Source organism: Corvus cornix, chromosome 5 (genome assembly GCF_000738735.6).
Source record: "Corvus cornix cornix isolate S_Up_H32 chromosome 5, ASM73873v5, whole genome shotgun sequence".
Taxonomy (NCBI): domain Eukaryota; kingdom Metazoa; phylum Chordata; class Aves; order Passeriformes; family Corvidae; genus Corvus; species Corvus cornix.
In genome coordinates this window covers 47,953,271-47,974,862 of record NC_046335.1, presented here as the reverse complement: position 1 = coordinate 47,974,862, position 21,592 = coordinate 47,953,271, and the positions used below count along the sequence as shown (strand labels likewise).

The 21,592-nt window shown below is 48.8% G+C and overlaps 2 protein-coding genes across 4 annotated transcripts in view; both read right to left on the bottom strand.

The window, feature by feature from the left end:
- The window catches only part of CD81 (CD81 molecule), a 33,284-nt gene extending 23,630 nt beyond the window's left edge, over positions 1-9,654 (bottom strand). Inside the window, 2 exon segments of the mRNA XM_039552326.1 lie at positions 9,521-9,534; positions 9,537-9,654. Of these exon segments, the coding sequence (XP_039408260.1) occupies positions 9,521-9,534; positions 9,537-9,585 (63 nt within the window). The 5' untranslated portion in view covers positions 9,586-9,654.
- Positions 9,655-11,428: 1,774 nt separating this feature from the next.
- TSPAN32 (tetraspanin 32) overlaps positions 11,429-21,592 on the bottom strand; it is a 44,943-nt gene continuing 34,779 nt past the window's right edge. For 2 of the 3 annotated variants that reach the window (XM_039553174.1, XM_039553175.1), the window contains exon 10: positions 17,337-20,263. In XM_039553174.1, the coding sequence (XP_039409108.1) occupies positions 20,168-20,263 (96 nt within the window). In that variant the 3' untranslated portion in view covers positions 17,337-20,167. Of the gene's footprint in view, positions 11,656-15,473; positions 16,947-17,336; positions 20,264-21,592 lie in introns of those variants that run through there. The other variant, XR_005602080.1, reaches the window with a different exon arrangement.

Below are 21,592 nucleotides of genomic sequence, written 5' to 3'. Positions count from 1 at the left end.
GACAAAAACACACTCCAGATGTGGGAGGAGATGTTCTGCGCATGGGACGTCAACTCAGCCACTGGGATATTTATGTACAAACAATGGGAAGTTTTATGACTGACTTCCTCACTGTTTTCTCTTTCACGGAGGGGCTGGGAATGGCAGCGGAAGATGGGAGCAGATATGGGGCACTACAGCAGGGAAGGTGTCACTGAGAGGAACTTGAGGTAGAGCATTTCCTGCAGAACTCATTGTGTTCTTTGTGACATCCCCTGTCCATTTAAAAGCGTAAGAGAGAGGGGAAAAATTATAAACACCTGGAAAAAAATCCACACCCTTAAGAATTCAATATCACTGCTGTGAAAAGCTGAAAGTACCTGTTCAAATGCTAATTTAATTCTGAGTGTCCTAAATCCTTGAAGCCATTCATCTTAAAAAAGGGAAGATAACTACAAAAGGGCACAGAAGTAGAAACATGCTTTTTCTAAAAAGGTCTGAATCAGGTCAGCTACAGGTATGTAAGGCACCATGAAGGTCACATTAAAAAAAAAAAAACAAAACAAAAACAAGGCAAGACTTTTTCAGTAAAAGTGCGAAGTCTCCAGTTGTGCAAGCACAAAAAGGAACACAGGAGGACTGGGATCTGCAAGACAGGCTTCTGATGGGAGCCTGGCTTTCCCTCTTGGGAGCTCTGCTGGTGGTTTCCTCCTTGCTCATTTCTATAAATCCCAGCCACAAGACTTTTACAGGAGTTCCATCAAAGCTGGGGTAAACCCACACCATTTGTTCCAAACTCACAGGACAAGCTGCTCTTGGGGTTTTTCCACTATCAGACGGAGAAAATCCCCATCAGCTCCTGGAGAGGAAGGGAAATCTTTGCTTTTCCCCAGTCTGCCACCAAAGTAGTCAGCTTTTAACACTTCTCCCACAACAACCAATGCAACTTCCCCACTGGCACAGTCCCTCATCCCTCCTGCACTAGGGCCAGCCTGAGGTTCTCCAAATGCTGGCAATGCAGAAAAGTCACGAAAACCGCTCTGTGCTCAAGTCCAGCTCCAAATAAGGCAGGTTGTGGCTTCGCACAAAGTCACCCAAATCCAGCCTGGCATGGCTCGTTCATTGTCTGAGGGCATAACAAAGTTTGTGTTTTGACTCTCAGAGGAAAGAATATGTCCCCAGATTAATCCATGCCACTCAAAGTAAAGCTCTCCTGGTAGCTGCTAGGAGAGAGAAGATCCTGAGGAAGGTCTGGATTTCTGTGCTGGCTGGAAGAGGTAAAGAAAAATGGCTGCAGCCCTATTTGTTTTGGTTTTCTCCCTGCAAGGACACATTGCTCTGCCCTGACATGCTGCCCTCCACACTCAGCAGTACCCACCCCAGCACGCCCTGCCACCCATGGCGAGGTTGGGATGACACCAGCAGCTCCTTTCCAATCCAATTTGCCTTAAAATACCCAAGAGAGCTGAAAGCAGACTGCAAGCTATCCTTGAGATACTTTTTAATCATGTGGGAACATCAGCTAAAGGGGTGGAGCCTCTTCTCATGCATCAAACCCACCCCAGCAGCGAGGTCTGCCTAAGACAGCCAGCTGAACCAACTCCAGATGTTCCTGGTTTCATCCTGAATGCGCCCCGGGAACATCGCACATCCCTCCCGCACCGCCTGACTCCATTTGCATTTTTTACAGAGCATGGAAGACCTCTGAATGGAAGCTTTAATCCAATAGCAGCTGGATTTCCTAAGAGAAAATGACATTCCCTTACTAATGAAAACAGGGTTTGGGCTACGATGAGTAACTTTTTCCATGAAAACCATACATCCTCCCACCACCAAGAAGTCCAAAACGGAGTTAAGGCTCTTTCTTCTCAAAGCAAAGAAAACAAGAGGGAGAAAACATTGTCAGCTTGCCACAGTAACTCTGCCTTCTGCTGTACCTTGCTTGGGATAATCTCATTTTTAATAGAACAATTTGTTCCAGATAAAAGCTTGATATTTGCTTCCCCTTCCATCCTACAACTGCTGTTTGCCAACACAAGAGCCCAAAGAGCTCCAACCACTGATGGCAGCGTGACACTCATCTTTAGGCTGCACATCCTCATAGGTATCACCGTTTTTTTCTGCTGTGGATATCTGTAATCTCACACAGGTTATCCCACTGATCTTTGTGTTCCCAGCTTGTCAGACAGCAATGTCGCAGAGTCTGGAGCCATCGCTTGTCGTGATACACTCCAAGCGCCCAGCACAGCTCTCCATTTCAGTTTTTGGGGACTGCAATAATCTAAAAGCTGCAACTTCAGCAATGCCAGCAGTGTGTCCGACTTTGATCTGCTTTCCAAAAGCTGACCTCCCCAGCCTGCTGTTCTCCTGCCAGCACCATAGCACTCGTGGAAGGCACATCACTGGTGTTCCCCAGGATGGGGCTGGCCCCAGAGCTCACGCCCTGAGCAGCTTCCTGGCACAGCAGAGGTGATGTTGCAGGCTCCTGCGTTTCCTCTTTACTGCTATTTTCCAGCTTCCAGAGATTTATTGCTTCTTCCACAGACAGCTGGACTTTTCCAGCTGGATCCTGCCTGCCCAAGGCTTGCTTCTTCAGGAATGCTGTTCCTGGTTGACACAGCGGGGACAGTCCCCATCGAATGCTGCCTAGGGGAGGCAAAAGGCAGGGCTCATGTCCCCAAGAGGTGATGGGATGGTACCCCATGAGAGGAGGTATCACCAGATGAGCAACACGAAGAAGGCAGGTGTGCAGTCCTGGTTTGCTACTCAATCTACGGTGCATGTAGTGAGGCTCCTTCCTGGACTAAGCCTCACCAATGGACATGCTGTTCACCCTAAAATTTCCAGATCTAGCTGTGGGGCAAGGGAACAAGCCCATTTTTCACAGCTTAGTCACTCCTCCTCTCCACAAGAAATTCTTATGAATTAGGGGAGCAAGGAATGACCCCATTCCCCTCTTAATGTGGTGTACCCCACTTCTGACCTGCCCCCACCTTAGCCTGTTGCTCCCTAAAACTCACATATGCCAGGATGTGCATCACCGCCCCAGTCCCTTCCGCTGCCCCCAGCCTTTTTCCTCCTGCTCCCTTCCCTCCACCCTTCTCAGAAATAGATTTCCTGGATGGGAGGAGGAGAAGAAAGAAGTTCTGGCTACAGGGAAGCTTGCTGGGCATGCCAAAGCAAAGCAGACAGACATCCTATGCCTCAAGTCAGCAAAGGAGGGAAGTGGAGGTGCCAGCAGTTTCACAATGCCGTATTTTAGCAGCGCCACTTCCCACAGCCACGGCTGGTCCTGCCCCCCCGGTCATGCTTCCCAACCTGGGTGAGCCCAAGGGCCAGGAGAGGCTCTCACCTTGCTGCAAAAATGCTGCCAGCAGAGGTCACACAACCATACCTGGGAAATACCTATTGCTAATTACTATTAATTAGTAATTAACAGTAATTAATTATTATTAATAATACCTATTTCTAAATTACTAACAAGAAGCAGGATGCTGCCAAGAAAGCTTAATGAATCTTAGCTGGTTTATGATTAAGGTAGATGACTGGAGATTTTTAACAGGTTTTCATGCTGCAGAGGTTTGCAGCTTCCCTTACACCAGCTGGAAGCAGAACCCTTTGTGAGGGCAGCACCCAGACCCCACCCGAGGGGGGTCCTAGGGCTCCTCTCCAACACAACCTGGAAAGCAGCTGAGATGGAGTAACAACGAATCCTCCTCCTTTCAGGTGCGGGGGGATGCAGAAAAACAAAGTGGCTTGCCAAGGTTGAAGTATCTTTTCATGCAAGAAGCCCCTCATACAGCCAGGAACAAACCCCTAATTTGGGGTTGAATGCTTTGCTCCCAGGTAATTTGTGGGTCTCTAGGGGAAGCAGCAGGTATCATACTCTCCAATATGTGCAAAGTACATAATGAAACATCATTCTGCTGTTCATCATACATGCACCCAGCATGAGCGGGGAAAAAAGCAAGGAGACAGACTTGTAACTTGATGGAAATAACCTTTGGAAGGGCAGTACAAGCCCTTGCAAGATCTGTGCTAGCACCTTACAGGTCCTGCACTATCAGCCTGAGGACTGAGGCAGGCAAGAGAGGGACACATGGAATGTGCCCAGGTAGTGCTGCGCCTTCCCACAGCCTGCACCTCGCCTCCTGGAAAGCAGATGAATTTCTTTTCTACTGCAACAGCTGCACCTCATGGAACTGCTGAAAGGGCATGGGGTACAGCAAAGGGCTGACAGCTGAATGGTGGCCAGGAACCCGGGAACTTGGGCTCGATGCTGCGACCATCTCCATGCTATGATGTCAAGTCTTCACACCAAAAAGTCACTTGAAGTTTTAAGGTGAGAAGCACTAGAGATCACCCCTGTGCTGCTTGTTGGGATGCACTGTGGGATGCCCTGGAGCCCCTTGGGAGGGTGTAAGCAGGGGAAGGGACTTCAATCAGACACGCAGCTGCAGTTGGACAGCCACACAATGCAAAAGCTGATCTTGGCACAGGCACTCACAGGCAGGAGTGGCAGACAGGACTCTGTGACAGCACAGGCGAGGTCCTTCTGCTGCCTTCCACAGCCATCGCGCTCCACGGCACCAAACATCAGGCTGAAAGTTTGCAGGCAAGGCCTGCCCAGGAATTGCAGAAAAGGCTTTTGGGAAGAGCGCCGTGCCCTGCAGGCAGGAGGAGGAGAGCAGCCTGCAGCCCTGCTCTGCTCCCAGCAGCACACCTTCCAGCAGCAGCTATTAATAGAGCTGCCAGCCGGAGCGAAATTCTCCACTGGTGCCTATAGTTACCAGCCCTACAACACTGCAGAGCTTTTCAAAACAACCTCCAGAGGAACACTCCCGGAGGAGCAGCATGCCAGAGGCCAAATAAAGCTTGATGGATGGGAGGAGAATGGGAATCCAGCACCAAAACCCAGGAGTGGGGTCTTATGATGGGGAGCACTGTGCCCCAGCCTGATCCCTGCTGCAGACAGAAGTAGCACTTCCCAGGGTTAACTGCCCTCAGGAGAGAGGAAAACAATTTGAGATATTGCTTTAAAATTAATTTGGCCCCATATATAAGCATTTAACTACAATGGTGATACAACTGCTTTCTCTTCTTAATAGTACAGTAAAAGGCACTTTCACAGTACAGGATCAAAGGGTTTCTCACTGTTAATGCTCTTGCAGGAGATAAGCATTACAGTGGCTGACAGGAGAATAATCTCAGGAAAACAGAGCAATTGCCATTCCAGCCAGCAGCGCTCCCTCCTTTTGGCTGCAGCCCAGCCCATAAAGTGCAATCAGGTACCCCCATGGGGCAGGGTGCACCCATCTCTTCAAAAAACCTTCTGCACACAGAGACTTCAGAAGAGGTTTTGTAGATGATGGAAGGACAGAGACAGAAAGCCCTAAAACATCCCAGAGAGACATCAGCAACAAAACTTGAGTCCAGGCACTGAGCCTCCTAAGGAAACCTCTCCCTTGCCCTTCAAAGGCAGGTGTTAAGTAGCTGCAGGGTGAAACACACACGGAAAAAAGCTGGCCTGTACATCGTCCCAGGATACCAAACCCAAAATCTGTGGAAGAAGATGCTGGGCCAGCATCAGGTCCTTGCTGCTTGCCAGGCTCTCTGCGATTCCCAGGGAGACCAACAGCCCAACCAGCCAGGCACTACCACAGGGAGCACTACAGCAGTGCTCAGCCCAAGCATGCACCCACAACAAGATGCAAGCTAGCTTGTTAGTCCACAGAGTTATTTCAAACCTGTGTTTCTTCATTTAAACCTGTGAGCAGTGGTACACAGGCACCCTCCTCACCACAATGGGACGGTCATGTGCCACTCAGCAAAAGCCTTACCATGGAACAACCACCATAGAGAGCTGCCACCTCCCCACACCGTCACCCCTCATCACCAACACCAAGTATCTCTGTGCAGGCTTTGCAGACTCCAGGGTACAACTGACAGATCTTCCAGTGTAGCACAAGAAAATAGGCAGCTCCTCTACCCCTTCCCTTTCAATCACCCCTGTCAACTCAGACTTTCACTTCCACCTTTCCTCTGATTTTGCCCTTCCTTCCCTCTGCACACAGACTGTTAACACACCCCCTCACACACGGAAGAGAAGAGTTACACACTGACTGGAAAACGGCATTAGGAGCAAGCTCTTCCTTTTAATTAGACACCTCTCTGGTAGGGCAGTCAGTGGTGCTCTCAACCTGGAAGGCTGCCATGGGCTGTATTAGCTAATAAGCTTGAGCAATTCTTCTCCAAGCAAGTCAATTCCTCCTTGGTTATGTTTAATTATATTTTAAAATAGCTCGCTGACTTCCTTCAGCCTCCCCAGGGACTCTTTGCAGTGGTGGTCAGTTCAGCCCCACGCACTGAGCTCTGCTGTTGGGTTTGGATAATTCAGGAGAGCAGTCAAAGTCCAGCCATCTTATAGGGATGGGATGGAGAAGCAGCTCCAGATGCCCAGCCCAGCCCTGCTCAGGGCTGCCCATCACACCAGCCAAACTACCCAGTAACAGCTACTGCTCCCTCTCACAGGGCAGAGTGCCACTTGCCACCAGCCACCCCAAGGTTTCAGGACAACTTGGCAGCACAGAAAAACTTCCATCTTTCCAGCCCCATGTTTTGCTAACCAGGTGAATCCCCCAGGTGCTGACCATGGCCTCCTCCACCACTTCATTAGGTGGATGCCACTGTGAAACACGTGGGGACCCTCTCTCCTGGGACAGGCACCCGTTTGTACATGTGGTCCATGTAGCAGCTGCTGCTCCCTCAAGAGCCACCTCGGACCAAGCACAACCTTGGCATCTTCTCAAGAATGTGTGCACAAAGGGAAAGCAATCCCAAAAAATCAAATAAAATTGAAACATTTCAGGTACAATGAATGAGGACCTGGCAGTGGGTCACCTTTACCCTTTGCTTTTTCAACACAGCAGCTTTGTGAAATTCCCCCAGAGCTGCCAGGGGAAGGAAGGGGGAGGAAGCCAGAGGGGTGTCAGTTTATTTACACTCCAGCAGGATAGCAGGGCTACATTAAAAAGTTATCGAAGTAACTAAGGCTGAGAATTGCTTCCTTTCTTCCTCTTGGGCACTTGAACAAGCTCCTGTGCAGCACAGCATGGTGCCTGCCAAACTTTGGGTTCTGCCTCTGGCTTGTTTTCATCAACAGCACCCAGCATCAGCTGTGCACAAGGCAAATCATAAGCAAATAAGCACAAGGAGCCCATCAGCCCTTGCATAATAACCAGCTATCAGAACTAAAGGGCTGCAAGTGCCCTGTCTCACACCTCCCCTGTAGTTAGAGGTGGTGTCCCAACACAGCCAGCCTACAGCAAGGGTGCTCAGCACCACGTTCTGTCCTTAAATGCCACCCCATGAAAAGGACCGTCGCACTTTGGTGGCAACAAAGGTATCCCTCCCCACCTGGGGGGTGCAAGGTTGGCAGCTAACCTGCCTTTGTGGTAAACCTAAAATTCCTCTCAACTACTAATTTAAAAAACAACACAAAAGGGCTTGAAAACTCCAAGATCTGGTATTCAACCACCATTCAGCTGGCCAGCCTCACAGACAGCATCGTTAATTCTAATGGAGTCCAGGCTCCCAATCTGCACAGGAGACAGTGCGAGGGGACCAGCAAGTCCAGTACTGGGAGCTGTTTTGGGGAACCAGTAGGTCACAGGCACCCCTCCTTGGGAGGAACTGAAGCGTCTACCCCTACTCACAGGGAGCACTCTCCAATAGGGCAGGGCAAGGCACCTATTCCAGAAGTCATAACAGGGAAATTATACAGATTGGCTATTCCTCGTGGAATCAAAACATCCATTTATAAGAGATCAGCTCTTTTGCAAGACTTTGAGATGACCAAGTGATCTCACTGAGGAGTCGTGGCTGTGCAGAGTCCCCAGCATCCTTCCTGCCACCCAGGAGACCCTTCCTCCCTCGCAAGCACAGCCGGCAGCTTCTTCGACATGAATGGCAGGAAATCAGGACCAGAAGGGAAGAAAAAGCCCTGGGATAAGCACGATAACTCGGAAGGAACAACACTTCACAGACAATCCTACCCGCCTCCATCCTGCCATTTTAAGAGTGGAAGAAAAGGTTAAAACAAAACCAACCCAGAACTGTCCCACGTTCATGCAGCTGGCAACAGATCAGCAATTAACACCGTTGTCGTCAGAGCTTGTCATCTCCCCCTTGGCCAGCGTTATACCCAGAAACAAGGCGAAGAGGCCTGAAGTGAGCACCCACTTGGTTAAACCCTACACCTCCCAGAGATGGGGACCCCCGCAAAGAGCTTCCCCAGGCACCCCCAGGGAGGAGTCAGCAGGCAGAGACTCCAGTCAGGCAGTGCAACTCCAGGTGCCCAAGCAGGGTTTACTCTGGAAGGCATCGGTCCCCTTCCCACCTCTCTAGCCCCCCTTGCTATGTTTGCTGCTGTAAACGAGCATTAAGAAAAAAGAATCCCAAATCCTCAACAACAGAGCAGGGTGTCAGATAACGGGCACAGGGTATTGGACAAGGGGCATCCGAGCGGTGCCTTGCCTGGCAGGGTGGGGCTGGACTCACTTCCAAGACAAAAAAGCATTTCTTGGAATGGAAACCAGTGTACTTAAAACACGAAACCAGCAGCCTGCTCGGGCACATCTCGTTGCCCCCGAGCGCAGGAGAAGGGAGAGAGCGACTCTTGCCAGCCAACCTCGCGCTGCCGGAGGCTGTTTCTAATCGGGACAAAACTGGTTTGCAGGGAAACCGGGATACGCCGCCTGTTTGCTAAATTAGCCGCATGTCTAGATGGATTATTTCATGAGAAACTTTCTCAGGAAAGGCAGCCTCTTCAGCCTGGATAGAATTTGCATCCTAAAATAACTTCCCGGGCGGCGGGGGCAGCGGTCCCCGGCGCGGGGCCAGGGCGGCCGGGGCCCGGCTCTGCCGCCAGCGGCGGGGCGGGGGGCGCGGAGCCAGCCCCAAACCGCCCGTATTTGCTGAAACGCCCCCTCGCCGGCAGGGCCGACGCCTCCCCTCCGCTCCCTCCGCCTGGCAGCATCCTGCATCCCTCCCTCCTTCCCTCCCCGGCTGGGGAGCGCCGCTTTCCACAGCGCAGACCGCGGCAAGAGGGGCTGTGGGAGCCTCCCGCCCCGGCTCTGCCCCCGCCCTTCCGCTCCGAAAGGCGCCCGTAAACATCTGTGGCGGCGGGAGGCGAGCATCTTAAAGGTGTTCTCCAACCATCCTACGGTTCTACCTCCCCCTCTGCATATCTATTTAAAAAATAGACATAAATAGATATACACGTACGATTACATACATAACGCATGCATTAAAATAAAAAAGCAAAGGATAATCACCCTCTCCGTCCTTCAAAATTAAAAAAAAAAAAAGAAAAAAAAAAAAACAAACAAAAAACCCCTAAGGCACATCCCAGACAGCAAGTCTCAATGCTGGGGGGCAAGAAGGAGGCTAAACCCAGGCGCAGGCAGACGAGCCATATTGCAGCCTCCTTATTTAAAGGCTGGGGGCTCAGCCCCCGCTACCCCGCCGCCCCCGTGCTCACCCAGAAGATGAAGTGAAGACGAAAAGGAGGTATTTGATGCACTTGGTGCAGCCTTCCACTCCCATGGCGCGCTCTCCCAAATCTGTGCTGCCAGGCTGACCGGGGCGGCGGCAGCAGCAGCGGGCGCAGAAAACCCGCCCCCGCTCCCCGCCCCGGGCACGCCCCGATGGACACGCCCCCATGGACACGCCCCATGGACACGCCCCATGGACACGCCCCTGGACACGCCCCTGGACACCGCCCCTGGACACCGCCCCAGGAGCGCGGGGGTGGCACACGCCCCCCCCCTCACCCTCCTGTGACTGGCGGTCGGCCTCTTTTCCCCCCTTTTTTCTTCTTTTTTTTTCTTTTCTTTTTTTACTTTTTTCTTCCCCACTTATCCAATTTACATTTTGCCCCTAACTCCTCTTTTCCTTTTTGCTTTTCCCTCCCTTTTTCTATTTTCACCCTTTTTTGTCTTCTCTCCTCTCCTCTCCTCTCCTCTTCTCTTCCCCTTCCCCTTCCCCTTCCCCTTCCCCTTCCCCTTTTTTCCTTTCCTCCCTTTTTCTTTTTTCCCTTCTTTATCTCCACTCATTTTTTTCTCATCTCTTCCCCTCGCTTTTCTTTTTTCCCCTTCTTTATGTGTTCTCTTACTTGTTTCTTTGTTTTCCCCTTTTTCTCGCCTTCCAGGGACAGCTCACAACAAAGTTTCCTACACACAAGTAGGAACCACGGGGGCAAGTGTTGGGGGGCTGTAGGAGCACTACCTCCCAAACCTGACCACCATCCCTTAAAACTCACTGCCCTCCTCTTAAACATCACCAGGCAGCCTGAGGTGCAGGGAGAAACCTCTGTGAATAGATGCAGGGTGCAGGAGGTTTTGTATTTCTGTACAGAAAAGTTTGAGGGTGCACTCATGAGGGGATCCCACCTCCCCCACCAAAAGAAAGAACAAAGGACTTTTGCATTAATACTCTCAGTTTGAAATTTAGAGAAGCGTTTCCTCATTTCCCCTTCTAATTTTATCTCTAAATTTGCTCTGATGAACAGTTTTTGTCTAAGCTTGTGGCTTCGGTACTGCAAGCAATTGCATCAAGTTCAGTAGAACCACTAAGGATGTTTTCCCTTGGTTACTGGGTAACAAGAGCATCAGGGGGGCTTCAGGGCTGCACACCAAAGAGATGTGGGTCACACATATCAACAGGCTTGGGAATTTTAGTTAACCCCCTCCCCTCCCAAAGCTATGCAGTAGAAGCACGATGAAATTTCCCAAGCTTTTGGCGGAGATCCACTTTGGCCCACTTGCTGATCCCCAGAAATATAAATTGTTCTCACCCCATGTCATGCTTCCAGGAAGCTCATTCACTTCTCCAGGGGCAGAGTAGTAAGTCACACAAGCAGAGCATAAGAGGATGCCTGGAAAAGGCATCAGCGAGCAGCTCCAGCCAAGGTCAGCACCTCACCGAGCTAAATATGAACCTGGCACCCACCCACAGCGTCGTACGTGGAAACCTGCCCTCTTCCAGCCTGGGCACTTTCCTCCAGTGAAGGATTTCAGGGAGCAGCTTCTGAGCCAAGTATTTTCACACTCTGATAGAGTCTTCCCAGCCATGCATCCCATAGTCAGGAATGAGCTGTTACCTATCACACATTTCCTACACACGTATGTTGGAAACAAGTCAGCTTCCTCCAAAATCATCCCATTGCCCTCAGGGATGAGTTGGTCCAGGGCTTTGTCATGTTCATCAAAACTTTCCTTGCCCCTCAGTAACAGCCCATGCACTACACGGCAGCAGGGATCAGGAATGAATAGAAGTTGGCCCCGTTCCCTAATTACTTATGCTGAGTATGTCCCCGATTGTGGGCTTGCCATGGATTCATAACCCCTTTGTCTCTAAGCCATATTCACTCATCCAGACTTACCAACAAAGCTGGAGGTTCACCAGGCTATTTGTGCATGTAACTGCTGTCCCGAATTATCAGCATCACCCATCTGGTTACGGCAATAGCTCTAATCCTGTGTGCCTCCTGCTCATTGCTCCAAACGATAACAGCAGGATCCTGAAGCTGCTCACTTGCCACATCAGAGCATCCCATGATAGCCTTCATTCTGCACCTCCACCCTTTACAGCTATAAATAGTAAAACAAAAACACACTGCCACCAAAAAAAAAAAAAAAAAAAAAAAAAAGAGAAAAAAGGAAAAAGGAAAAGGAAAAAAAGAAAAAGAGAACATAAGTATAGGTCGAAGACAGGAGACTATATGAAACAAGAAGCCTCTTGTGCACTTAGGCAGCTGTTCCCAGAAAAACTCTTGGAGATGCTGCTTGGAGAGTCTGTGAGTGGGAGAGAAAGGAACCAGCAGCAGTAAGGCCTTCAGCAGCAGTAGCCCCACTGCCTATGAAGGAAAATGACTCTCAAATCAACTTTTGTGCACTGGAGAGCAGGCAACCCCAGCTGCAGTCACTGCCACAAGGTTGGCATTGAAACTGCTTCCAGGGAGTTTAGGATTGCTTTTTTGTTCCCCCGCCCCCCCCCCCGCCCCCCCGCCCCGGTTGTTTTGCTTTTCTTTTCTTCTGCCCTTTTTTCCTCCTATGTTTAGGAGTGAAGGAAAAGGAAAACAAGAAATAAACCTTTTTGTATTCTCCAAAAATTGTATCAGCCAACAATTTGGTTTGGAGCCAACACAGTCCTGTTGCTGGGACCTTCCCTCAGGTTCTGTTGGAGCACGTGTTGCTCAGGGACAGCTGTGGCCCTGGCAGGGGCAACAGGGGCACAGTCCCACCATCTCCTGCATCAAGAAGCTCCCACTCACAGCCTAAAGCCTACTGGGTTTAAACTGGCCATGCCAACAAAGTTTTCTTCAAAAGTTGGAAGTGGAAAAGGATTTTGAGCTTTGTCCTTTTGTTGTTGTTGTTATTTTAAGCAGCTCAGCTGGGTACATTTGAAAACTTTGGCCTTTAGGTACAGGAAGAAAAAAACCCATCCCCATATCACAGTGACAAGATAATATATGCTGTTTCCCAGGACTATGTGTGATTTCAGGGGTTGTACATTCACTTGTCGTGTTTCAGACACATTTCTCACACTGCATTACTTGCTGTACAGCCCATAAAGTACCACAACTGCCTTCCCAAGCTCTCAGTGGTGTTACCACCTCTTTATAAAGAAGTAAAGCTAATTTGCAAAAATTCAGTTCGTGTCTGGGTGTCACATGCCAGTATCGAGTGTGACTGCTATGAATAGGGCTGATGACTTCCCTCTTCAGGAGGAAAAGCTGGTTCGAGTGCTCAGGGCACGCAGTCGTTCCCAGAGCAGCCAGCTGCAGACAGGGCTGTGAGGAAGCAACCTACCTCCCCCCAGGCCTTTCATCACTCAAAGAAGAGAAATAAACTCTGAAAATGTTTTTTAAAAAGGCCTCCAAGCCCCAAATTAAAAAAATAAACCCATCCCCAAGCAGCCATTTGAATGTGCTTCTGCAACTGGGTTTGCAGGCAGAGTGAAGCAGCCGAGAGCGGAGGCGCTTGCAGTGGTCGTTTCTGTCTGTTGGGCTTGGGTTGTTGGGGCTTTTTGTGAACCTGCTTATATAAGTCAGTGTCATGCTTGTGGGTTTTGGCACCTCTGGGTATGACTCACCAGGGTCTGTTAGAGCAGATGCTGCCTCCCAGTCTAAGTTTAACAGGACATCCTTTACCAGAGGGACTCAGCAAACACAACCCCTGGGACTTTGAGCCTGCTTATCCCAGAGAGATGGCCACCTGCCTTCCAGCAGCTTCCCCTTAAAACCTCTTTTGTTTTATAAAAAGTAAGGGAGGGGGATGAGGGGAGAGGACAGACACACATCCTCCCCACCTCTTACATGGGCCTGAAGAGCAGGCCACCAGGGCATGACTTGTTTACCATCAAGGCAGGCTCTAAACACCTACTGACCAGGGTCTCCCTGAGAGATTTGGGAGAGCAGATTAGAATCCCTCATCCACTGGGGATCACAGGATGCTGATGCGGTACTCCGGCTGCATGCCCTGGGCTTGCATGGCAATCCCCCTGCCCTCCTCAGCCAGCACAAAACTGACAGATAAACCATAGGAATAACATGCACGTCATCTTGCTGGTGAGGTCGTAGTTAGTTTTTAACCACTACTTCTTATTTTTAATGCAAAATACAACAGAAATAGCCTGAAATTCCAATTTACCTCTGGTGGTTAAAAAAAACAAGCAACAACAGCATCACCAAAGATCTTTAAACAGGACATTTTGGAGATGCATGATAAGAAACTCAGAAATTCTTTCTGTGGGAGGCTAATAGTCCCAGAACACACAGGGGTAACTTCCTGGGCAGCCAACACCCCACAATACTGTTTTTCAAGGAAGGGACTTGAGCAAGGGTAAACTGCAGTGTACCTACTGGCCTATGGCAATGGGAAGGTGGAGCTCCATCACCTCAGGAGAGACGTGTCGACACCCCTGGGGAGCCAGCCAAAGCCTTCATTTTGAGTAGAAAAAAAACAATATGAGGAATTTCATCCCCATATCTAAGGGGATATTTTCAGAATATCTTTTCTGTGCCCCAGCAGGAGTGGCTGGTGCCTGCTCATCCAAAAATCCCCATGCCCACCTCTGCAAGTTAAGCTGTGACAGTCCTGGGGGTTGCACTTTCCTTGCAGCCTCAGGGGAGGCGGATGCAGCAAGCAGAGACCTGTAGCTGAGCCTGAAGTTTCTGTTTCTAATAAACTTAACAAATGGTTCCCATCTGCCGGGGCTGTCTCCCTGCCATCTTTAAATATTTATATCAATGTATCTATGGTGATAGGTCACGTTATATAAGCAGGGGGGGAAGGACAGCATCAGCTCCTGCTGGAGCTACAGCCGAGGGAGTAAAAACCCGAGCGGATTTCCCATCCAAGCAGACACTCTCTCTTCTCAGCTCATTGGCCCAGAAAGTGAACATTCATTTTTCTCAGGGCATCAGAGAGGGCTGAGCCACAGCTGGGCTGAGCTGCACTTTGGGAGGTGCCATGTGGGAGAGCAAGAGTCCAGCCCATAGATGCAGAGAGCTGTTATTGTATAATCAATGTATAATTCATTAGTAGGTATCGTTTATTGCTAATGTAACAGGGCTAAAAAGAAACCGAGCATGTCCGTGAGCAAGCTGCTGCACGCAGGGGTTAAACAATAGCACTCAGTGATCCTGAGGGGAGACGGGGGATTTTGTCTTGGGATAATATAAACAACCCGGCTAGCTGACTGCCAGTGACTCCAGGGTGAGCAATGCAGGAATATGCATCTTCCTGGCAAAAAATGCTGGGAAGGATCTTTCTTTTTTGCTTGCTGGAATCTAAGAGAATAGCAACTAGAAGACAGCAGGGCTTTAGCTCGTGGTGGGCACTTCCAGGCTCATCTGAAATTATTTCTCCAAAGGTGTGCCACTTCCTTGCAAGCTGAACAACCACCACATATTTCCCTTCTAGATAAAGAGGTGGGCTTTTTCCCCTTGACCCTCCTGGCAGGGGAATTTGCCTCCAGGTATAAATCTGTTTGATGGACCCCCAAATGCCAGGTGAGGAAGGTAGCAGCAGCTTTGTGCTGGGCGTGAGAGGGATGGCATGGTGGGGAGTGGAGTGGCTTCGCCAGCAGGCCTGCAATCAGTCATGGGTTTGGCAGCTCCAGCCAAAATCTGCAAAGAATGCACAGCCTGTGTTTTTCCAAAACAGCCTCCAAGACTTCTCCAGAGCTCTCCCTCTTCACTCCCATGCTCTTCCCCACTGTCCCACACATTGTTACATCTCTCAGTGCACAGGTGTGGTTCTTGCTGCCAGTTGCTCATTCTCCCAGAAGAGGAACTACACAGTTAAGAAATAAATCACTTCTCACCTCAGTTGCGTTTTACTAACAGAGAGAGCTGCAATGACACTTCATGTGAAAGTTGCAGGATGTTTGTGATCTAACTGTGTATTCACAGCAGCTTCTGACCTTACCTGCTTTCAGCTGTGCTGGCAGAGATCTATGTGGGGCATCTTCCACCTCTGGCTGCATTTCTAGAAGAGAATTATAGCCAGCTGCTTTGCCAAATGCATTGCTTCTGCACCTGGTTAGAAAAACATGTGTCTATCAACTATTACTTCCAAATATATTTTGTGTGTCTGCAGCTCATAAACACAGCTTTACCTTGGCAGGAGATGGCTTCCTTACCACCCCAGCACTGCAAGGGTCCACCCAAATTTGCCAGCTTCTAAGGCTTTGGAAGGACTTGCTCAGCAGTGTCTTCTCTAGGAGCATGCTGCAGGCACGAATCCAAGCTGCATAGTGAAGGGGTTGCTGCACGAGGAAGTTGTATTTCAAGGACAGTGGGAACTCGCAAACACACGGTCAAAAGGGCAGGAAATAGCAAACCAGTTTGGAGTCAAGACAGCACAGCACAAAGCTGAAAGATTCTCACTCTCCTCGCCACCAAATCCCTGTAGAGAGTTACTGTATTATTTAACCTGTGCTTTCCACAAGTGCTCTGAGCATCATTCACTGCCATCAGAGCAGGCCTGGGAAAGCTCCTCTGGCTCATAAGCAAGCTATGGTCATGATGAGCCCCATGTAGGGTCTCTGTGGAATTGAATGTCCCTGTTGGTAGAACAGTACCTGAGCAGTGCATGGGCAGTGAAGGGTGGAGAGCAGCACAAAAAATGCTTGCTGCTGCCATGGGCTGATGCTCCCCAGCCCCACAGGTTTATAGGTAGCCCCAAAGGTTTATAGGTGGCCACACAGGCCAGAGCAACCTCACCTTATGTTGCTTCCACTTCCTGTGTCCTCAGATAGGGCTGGGGGTTTGTCTAAAGTAAAAGGAAAAAGGTAACTCATGAGCACAAACTAACGCATGCTCAGAGAGAGGCCAAACTGCAAGTGCCCAGGTAACCTTAGTGGAAATAAGTGATAATTGCTGCAGCTTAATTGACAATTAGCTGGAGCCAATTCACAATTAAATATTTAACTTTGCACCTTCAGTCTGTAAATTCTATTTTTTTTTCCTCCTGTATATGCCTACATAAATAGGATTTCTTTCCTAGCAGAGTGTGAGTGTTGACATGCTTATAACAAACAGCTTCCTCTAGAGCAAGCCCCAGGGAGGCTCACTGCTCTGCAGGTGTTTTCTAGTCTGGCTGCCGGCTTGCATCCCCAATGATCAGCTCCATGCTCTTCTCCCAAAAAAATCTCTCTCTTGCTCTTCTCAACACTGTGTAAATCTTGGCACCATTTATCAACAAGTTCCTGGGGTTTTGCACTGGTTGCACAAGAGCTGTAATTTGCCCCTAGCCAGCAGAAAATCAGGGACTAGTAAGTGCAAAAACATTCATTGTAGTACAGGGATTTTTTGTTGGCAGAGGTGTAAAAACACTGTGTAACACTCACCCACCCTCCAGGTTCCGTCCAGCCATCCCTCGGTGCTGCCACTTCTACAACTGTGAACAAAATGTTAACACTGCACATTTCTGTAACAGGTTTCTAAAGATCAAGGAGCTGAAGGTATCCACTTTTCTGCTGCTGAAAATCACAGTGGGATGCTATCACAGGGTGGCAGGAGCCCCTGCTGCTACACACAACACATACTCTGGGAGAAGAGTGTGTCCCTCTGGGCATGGTTCTGTCACCTCCTCATTGAAGGTGCTGCTCCCTGCAAGGGAACTCCAGCAACCAGTGAAATGGGAATAAAGCTCATGAGATGGCCAGTGACTAGACATACTCTTCTCCCAGAGCTTGTGTTGTGTGTAGCTCCTGCTGCCCTGCAATGAAATCCTGCCGTAATTTTCAGGAGCAGAAAAGCAGATACCTTCATCATGTGTATGCTACTCCTGTCCATAACTATGCCTTTACACTAAAAACTGACCTGGGAAGGTGGAGCACCTAAAGCTTGAGCAGTCCTGGTGGCGATGCTTTAACAGAGATGTTTTGTACACATTGATGAGGCTTGAGCAGGTAACCCACACGGGTAACATTGACTCCACCAATTTGTTTGTCCATGATGTTTTTTGATATGGCAGAATAGCAGCAGTTAACCAGCCAATGCAGAGAAGTGGGCAAAACCTGACTACCTAATTCTTTAAAAAGTGAAACCATAGAGAGTTCTTCATTACAAATACTCTGGTCTTTACAGTTTAACCATGTCCTTAAGTGTTTTTCCTGCTTCAGCTCACATTAGTCCCTAAGAAGTACCTGCCTGCTGTCCCATCAGCTGGCTGAGGGTGGGATGAGGCTGATGAGCTGCTTCCTTTCCTCCAAAGGACCAATGCCATCCTCTCCCTCCAGCACACTGATGGGACAGGCGAGCACCAGCTCCCTGGGGAACATCTCTTCCCAGCACTGAAAGAATTACTGAGTGCCCCCATGATGCAAACCCCCAAGCAATGCAGGCAGCTTCAGGCACGGCAGAAAAAAGAGGAGGAATGGTGGCCTTTTGCAAGAAATTAATCTTTATTGAAGCAATCATGAGTCACAGGAGCTGTCAGCTGGCCTGAGGAATAACAATAGCAGGGGCCTGACAGTAGCAGCTGGAGCTCACAAGGGAGATTGTCTCTTTCCAGAGAAGAATATATGTGATAATACATATACATGTATAAGTGAGTATTTCCCCACCACTAAAAAGTGCGTATGCTGGGAAGTGCATATCGCACCCGAATCCCTGCCAGACTGAGGTGTGTTGGTGATTGCCAGGAGGTAGCTTGAGTATTACACTGGGGCAGTTTGAACTTCATCCTGCTTCCAGTGAAGTCAACAGTGAAGCTCTGCTGGTTCCAGGGGAGTGGAATGAGAAGTGACAGCGCTCTCTGAGCCCTCCGCAACTCTTTCCAATGCAAGGTATTTGCAGCCCATGTTAAAACACCAGCCAGGTGCTGTAGGCTGTACTGCTGTTCTTGTTCTTCGTGTACTGCTGTGCACATGCAGCAGCCCCTGCCTGAGGGCCAGGACCTGTCCTGAACATCAACACGGAGTTTTCCATATTTACCTCAGTAAACAATTGCTACTTAAAGTTTTTCATGCCTAAAAGCCACTATGTATGAGAGGAGTGAAAGCTGTTGCTGGTTCAACAGACATTTCACACGGCCGTATAATTTACAGCAGGTGCTACATCCATTGCAATGATGGGTTTCAGCTCAGAAGTGGCTCTGCCTCCTTGCCACGAGGGCAAAGCACACCAGGGAGCTGTTGTTTCAACTAGACTGACAGCCTTTTACAAATTCTGTTTATTATTGATAAGGTGATGTAAAAAAGACGTGGAGTTGGACATTGCATTGTTTGACCTGGCTGGAGATCAGTCCTGTTCTCTTAAAGATTTAAACTTCTGTTTGTGTGTGTAATATCAAAGTCCTTTTACCACAGGAGCACAGTGGGTTAGTGAAGCCAGATAAACACAGAGCTGGGGCCAGAACTTACAGAATCACACAATCAGCTAGGTTGGAAAAGACTTTGGAGATCATCAGGGTCAACCTATGACCTAACACCACCCTATCAACTAAAACATGGCACTGTGTGCCATGTCCAGTCTTCTTTTAAACACCTCCAGGGATGGTGACTCCACCACCTACCTCCCTGGGAGCCCATTCCAATGCTCAACCACTCTTTCTGTAAAGAATTTTTCTCTAATGTCTAGCCTAAACTTCCCCTGGCACAGTTTAAGACTGTGTCATCTCATCTTGTTGATGGTTGCCTGGGAGAAGACACTGACCCCCACCTAGCTACAGCCTCCTTTCAGGCAGTTGTAGAGAGTGATAAGGTCTCCTCTGAGCCTCCTTTATTCCAGGCTAAATAACCCCGGCTCCCTCAGCTGACCTTCGCAGGGCTTGGGTTCTAGGCCCTTCACCAGCCTTGTTGCCCTTCTCTGGATCCATTCAAGCATCTCAACACACTTCCTAAATTGAGGGGCCCAGAACTGGACACAGCACTCAAGGGGCGGCCTAACAAGCCCCTGTGAAATCAGTGTGGTATCAAGATTTAGGAGGCTGACTAAATCCTAAGGATTAAAAAAAAATGTTGTATTGCATTAGCAAGGAGGAATAACAGAGAAATATGTCCTTCTGTTGGTCAGTTGTTTCAAAGCTCATTCACTATTTTCTGACTTTTTGTCCTCATCTCTACCAAAAGTTATATAAATCTGGCAATGTTTGAAAACGGGAAAACCAGCTGAATTGGATGCCTATGTACCCCAGCATGATCAGAAACATGCCCAAAGTTAATCATTGCAAGCGTTCAGGCTGGCAGAGCACGCTTCCCATCAGCAGCGACACACTTCCTGTCATTTATTTACTGATAGTGCAACATTGATCCTGGGCTGCGATCCAAAGCCATCTTCCTAGAAACATTGCACCTTTGGGGGTCACAGGGAACTGTTCAGATGACAGCACGAGAGAAGTTTGGTTTAACGCTGTGATTTTTGCTGGGCTTTTCTCCCCATTTTGTTGTAAGGGGCTCTTTGTGTTCTTCTTGTGGAGCCACAGCCCACATGTCTCCCGGCAAGGGAATCTGCATCTCCGAGCCCAGTAGTAGTGCAGGAAAGGGAAATATGTGACACACATCCCACCACCTGACCCCAGGCAATACCTTCCCAGGGGATTTTGTGGGTGACTCCAGACATCTTCCTGTGCCAAGAGCTGGCTCTGCCTGGTAGTGATGCCCAGGCATCAGGTTTCTACCTCTCTCGCAGGATGTATTTGCCTTTCCGGTACAGGTCGCTGCTGAAGTGGATGGAGAAGCAGAGGAATGAAGTTAGGATCATCCCATAAACCTAAAGGGAAATAAAGGGGACAGGCATACAATTAAGTTTGTAACTGATTATGATGCTCCATCTGTGCAAATAAGTGGTCATAAATATTGCCTGTTGTCACATTTTTCTGAAGAGAGCTGGTTTTCAGTGAAGTGGTGAACACCATTTCTGACATGGGAGTTAAAAAAAAAGCAACACACGGTTAAAACATCTGATTGGAATTAGCACGGCATAGCTCAAACCTGGCCCTAAAAATACCAAGAAATAAGACGAAACCAGGAAACTCAGATTTCAGTTCCTGCCACAGAACATTCCCCTATGCAAACAAACATCTCTCTCTCATAATAATAGCCTTTTGTAAAGGTACCATAGGGAGAAAAAACCACAACACCCATGTATTGTTTGAAGTAAAAACCCCAACAAAACAAACAAACAAACAGAGCCCTAAGCCAACCCCAAACAGTTATGAATGCAGAGGACAGTGTGCTTCCTGTCTATTGTGATACTCTGCCTAGTGTATCACACATCAGGATTAACACAGGCAACATATCCAAGGTAAGGCTGCTGTGGGAAGGATAATGAGGGCTGTAACAATGTGCTCTTTCCTAAAGCATGCCCGAATGTGCTAGTGCCTTTGCTTGCAGCTTGATCTGGGGATGCGTGTGCACTGTTGGCTGAGGGACAGCGACATCACAGCAGCTATAGCCCTCTTTACGTGCTTCCCTTGCATCCTGCCATCACAATAGTGAACCGTGCAGTGAGATTTCCTCTAGCACAGGCTTCAAAGACAGCTGCCTTATCTGGCTATAGCATCAAGCTGTGAAAAAAGTATATCTATTATAAAAATGCTCCCGCTTCTATCTGAATATAGCTGCAGTGAAATTCTCCCTGTGCTTGAGAAAAATTGGAAAGTGACACCAAGTATTCACACATGACTTTACATTTACAGCTCCATAGCAATGCCTGATGGTTTTCCTAAATTACTGCTAGCAGTATAAAATACAAATTTTTTGTTCCTCTGGGTTTTATTTAGATGGAGAATAATCTTCTAATCCATAATGGTGCCAAGGTGAACACAAGGCATAAAATGATCTCCAAACACACTGTTAGTCAAGAAGGGTCATCCCAGCTGGGGAGCAGCATGGAGATATCACAGCAGATCAAACCTGCCTTCATGGTGGAGAAAGGAGTCTCCTGGGACATGCTCTTTTCTGGTGTGCATCACCACATGTGCAGAGTCCCTGTGTACAGGTAATTACAGTGATACACCTCTGCCAAGCAGTGGGTGGGCAAACGAGAAGGCTGATTTTAATTAGTGGCCCTCTCCAGCTCCAAAGAGACCACGCCCAT